Source organism: Pinus tabuliformis, chromosome 1_1, assembly GCF_031772625.1.
Source record: "Pinus tabuliformis cultivar Carrire ecotype Pingquan chromosome 1_1, CPIR1, whole genome shotgun sequence".
NCBI lineage: Eukaryota > Viridiplantae > Streptophyta > Pinopsida > Pinales > Pinaceae > Pinus > Pinus tabuliformis.
In genome coordinates, this window is record NC_142297.1 from 428,344,309 (window position 1) to 428,348,637 (window position 4,329).

At 33.8% G+C, this 4,329-nt stretch overlaps 1 protein-coding gene across 1 annotated transcript; it reads right to left on the minus strand.

Moving 5' to 3' along the window:
• Positions 1–2,162: 2,162 nt before the first annotated feature.
• LOC149213534 (WUSCHEL-related homeobox 8-like) lies at positions 2,163–3,888 on the minus strand. The gene is made up of 4 exons (XM_089389058.1): positions 3,771–3,888; positions 2,750–3,247; positions 2,295–2,497; positions 2,163–2,168 (listed from the first exon to the last, which is right to left on the minus strand). Exons 1-4 carry the CDS (start codon positions 3,886–3,888, stop codon positions 2,163–2,165), a joined length of 825 nt encoding a protein of 274 aa, XP_089245184.1.
• Positions 3,889–4,329: the final 441 nt, after the last annotated feature.

Consider the following 4,329-nt stretch of genomic DNA (forward strand, 5'->3'; position numbering starts at 1 on the left):
TTATTCCTTAATATCAAGGGAAATTTTCTTCTCAAGGTTAACCTTCATAAGTATTAGTGCTTTTGAGCCATCTCCACCATCTTTTAGCTTCGAATGGTTGGCTTAAAATTTTGAGATCTCTTAGACCAAGAGTTCAATTTTTCGATCATTGAAGTCATTGAGAGAAGTAGTTGTCTCTCTAGCCCTAGGGAGAGACCCCTTTTATATTCTACTTGGGATTTCTAGATTTGAGTGGGATCTCCATTCACTTTTCCCACACAAAGGTGCTATAGGAGGGGAATCCTCCTAGGGAAACCATATTAAAATAAGGATAAAGATGTTGAAGAAAACCTTAATCTAGCCTACTAGAGCTTGAATCTCTTATTTGACCTATACTTTGAAAACACTTGCCAAAGGACATCTTTTAGATGATTTAAGGAAAACGGTTGAATATAGAATATGTAAAAACTTTGTGAGATTTTCCTCATTTGTGTTTTTAAGGAGGTTATGTTATTAGAAGCCAAGTGTATTGACTATTTCATATATATTTTATTTATAGTAATGTCTTAAGAAACATATTCTTATACAGATAATTCAGCGTATTTATATATTGGTAAGTTACATGACCCCTTTGATAATTTTAAGTTTATTTCAACACATCATTTGTTTCAAATTCAAACCTTCTTTACAATGAAAATAATTTCTCTAGTGCATGGTAGAAATTATCATCTCTTTAATCTAGGCTTTACATAGACAAGGTATAAAATAAAGAATTTCCTTTTGCATCCTTTTGATATGAGAACACTACAGGTAGATAAATTATTGAAATTTAGCTTAAAAGGTGTAATAGATATACTTTTTATTTAGTAATTAATACAATAGAGTATAAGAAACAAGTCATGGTTAGACCAGAAATTTATAGAAAATAGAAAATCTATAATTCAGCTCTAATCCATTCAACTATATTCATCACTAAGGTATAAGAGATATCTAAATATTATAACTTTTGATTGTTTCCTTGTGTATTAAGATGATCAAAAGATTTAAAAGAAATTCATTTTCATTTTCTAACTATATTGTTTTTGGTTGAATTCAGACCACTATTATTAAATATTTACTCTATTTATAAAAAAATCACTTATTCATAAATTATCACTATTATTAAATATTAACCTTATTTATAAAAAAAATCACTTATTCATAAATTATTCCATATTCAGTAAATTATATTTTAACCATTATATCTAAAAACATTTAAAAACTTAACTCTACATATACTTAAAGTAAAATACCAAGAAAATATGTATATTAAAAATATGATATCTAAAGAAGCATGGTTATAAGTTTTATCTTTTCCGTTTTACAAACATAAAAACAATTTTCTAGACAATTTTCTTGTTTTAATATTCTCCCTTTCACAATGCAGGCATTCAAAGGAATGATGTGTCAATTTTTTTTATTTTTTAATTTTTTCCTTTTGGTAACTATTTTCCGTTAACAAGGTTGAGTTCAAGGGAATAATAAATAATATAATTAAAAATACTATATTTGGCAAAGCTATTCTAGTTTTCATATAGTCTAATCCAGTAGCATGCATTATTAAGTTCAGAGGAAAGAGAAAATACATTTTTGGAAGAAAATGAAGATAAAATACCGAGAAAACGTTATTCAAATATAACATAACAATCTTCAATTTATACAGGCACAACCACTTAAACTCAGAGAAAATGACACAGAATACCTGAAAACATGTTTCAAATATAACATTACAATCTCCAATTTATACAGGCACAATCACTTAGATATTTATAACATATTGTAGAATGAAGTGCGGTGGTCTTCATGTTTTTATTACATAAAATAAAAAACACGAAACCATACTCGCCCTTTTTTTCATTAAATAGAGCGCATGATATAATATTATAAACACACATACCCCTACCACAAATTAACAAGGAATATTAAATATAAGGCCAACTGTAACACAGAGTTTGACAAATCCTACAGAAGCAATAGTATGCAAATATAATACCAGAACCAGTCGACAAAAAAATTGCTCTATCCTAGATAACGAACAGTATGCAATTCAACATCGAACCAAGATAGGAGATCCAGCATTGATGTAGCGCTATGCAATTCCAAATCGAACCAAACCGGCAACACCCCCAATGATGAATAACGTTTCATATCTGGAAAATTGAATAAAACATGTTAAAAACACAGCAGTGAAGTTAAATTTTACCTTGATTCTACAAATATTTTGAAAATTTCTCAAAATATAGCGGTATGAAAATCTGCATGGGCATTAGGCATACCCAGTAATACATAGCTCCATGCTGCAGGCCTTCCATGGTGAACCCCCATTCATTCAGTAAAATCGGCTGGCCAGTGGAGTGAAACAAAACTGCATTTTCCCCGAACATACCTTTGACGTTTATCGGTCCCACGGGGACTTGAACTGGAACGTTATTTATGAATACAGTTATTGAACAATCATACATCAACTTCTCGCCAGTCCCTGTAGAGAAATATTACCAGACATATATATTACATCCACAAGAACGTTAATGGTGCATATATCAAGCAACTTTTAGGTGTTTGTTCGGGTATCGAGAAACAAATATATAGCCACAGAAGCAATCATGGCACCAATCTTAAAAATTGAAAGGCCTTTTAGGTGCTTCTATATATATGTGGGACTTCAAACTTTGTTCAAAAACTGACGCGAGGGGCATGTTCGAATCTACATATGAAATGTCAGTACATGTACCTTCATTAAATATTCCTCCTCTTGCTATTGTAGCTGCTACTGCGTCAGTGTAACTGCATTGATCATTACTTATTCCTGCATTCATTTGCCGATGATAATGGTCCTGATGAGAAGAAATCTGAGCAGCTGGCACAACAGAAGAGTAGGTTTCACCAGCGTTGCCCAACGAATTCGTTGTTGTGTCAGCAACCCCGATGATTTCTTTAGACTGATCGGTCTTACTCTTTTCTGAGATAGATTTAGAAGTCTCTCCAGACTGAAGATGGCGTTGTCGTTGCTTGGTTCTAGCCTTTTTGTTATAAAACCAGTAGAAGACACTAGCGTTCCTAACTTGTCCGAACTCTTGCAGGTGATCTCTGATTCGTTTTATTTCATCTGGGGTAGGGATCGTCACCCCGGAGTTAAATATCGACTCTAAACGCCGGATCTGTTCTGGCTTTGGATTCCATCTGGGATTTGTTTCCCGCTGGCTCCTTTCCTCATTCTCTGATGATATACCTGCACAAAATACAGCTTTCAGAACTCATATTGTTGAACATTTTATCAGCCTGTGAACTCATATGATTGAGCATTTTATCAGCCTGTTATTTTGGATCATCCCTTTCAATGGGAAATTGTACTAAGAGGCAGACGTAAGCCACGAAAGCAAGTTATGCCTGATACAAATGTTTATCTAGAGTTTTGTTTGACCCTGAAATTTCACTGCTCGATGCTAAAAGTCAAATTTCATTCTATCATTACCCGGTTGCTATTAATGGATTTGTGTATAGCTATAACGGGATTCTCTTATTCATCTAAATAGTGTTCTAATTCTATTTGTGTATAGCTATAACGGGATTCTCTTATTTATCGGTCTCTCAGTCGTATTCTTTCGGCTCCATATTTAATCTCCATTTATGGGAGGTAGAGATGGTAAGAGCGGGCGCATTAATCTCCAAGCAAATATCTTTTAATTAATGTTATCACAATGCTGCTATAACAAACATAGAAGGAGAAGGTTGGAGTTACAGTATATGGTCACCTTCATAAGATTGTCTCTGGCTGGAAATCGCTGAAGGATTTGAAGCTTCACCCCATTGGCTCTGAGATGTTGAGGGATTTGCCATGAACATACTCGGCCAAGGGATGTTGGGATTCATATTGACCGGAAGGAGAGGTAAGATGGGTGTCGACTCTTCAACCCTTAACAATTGAAACTGAAAGACCTACAAATTACAAGAACCTCAAAGCAGGTTTCAAATTAGCCGCTGCTGCTGAACGAACAGAACAAATCAATATACTGTCATTGGATACCAGGTAATCGCACAAATAGATATACCAGGTAATAGCTATCTCCAATGACAAATGACAGAAGCCGGAATATGCCTGGAAACTAGATTATTCATAACTTGTTCAACAAGTATTCGTTTTACGACGTGAGTGGTTCCAAACTTCCAAGGTCATTAAATGCTTGAATTTCGTTATTCTAAAAGTCAAATTACAGCCAGTGGTTTGGCTGCACGAGGAAGCTCCGTAAATGAAAACGGGTATCCATAAAAGATTATCATGCCATAAACGTGCATAGGTTTAAATACGAATTA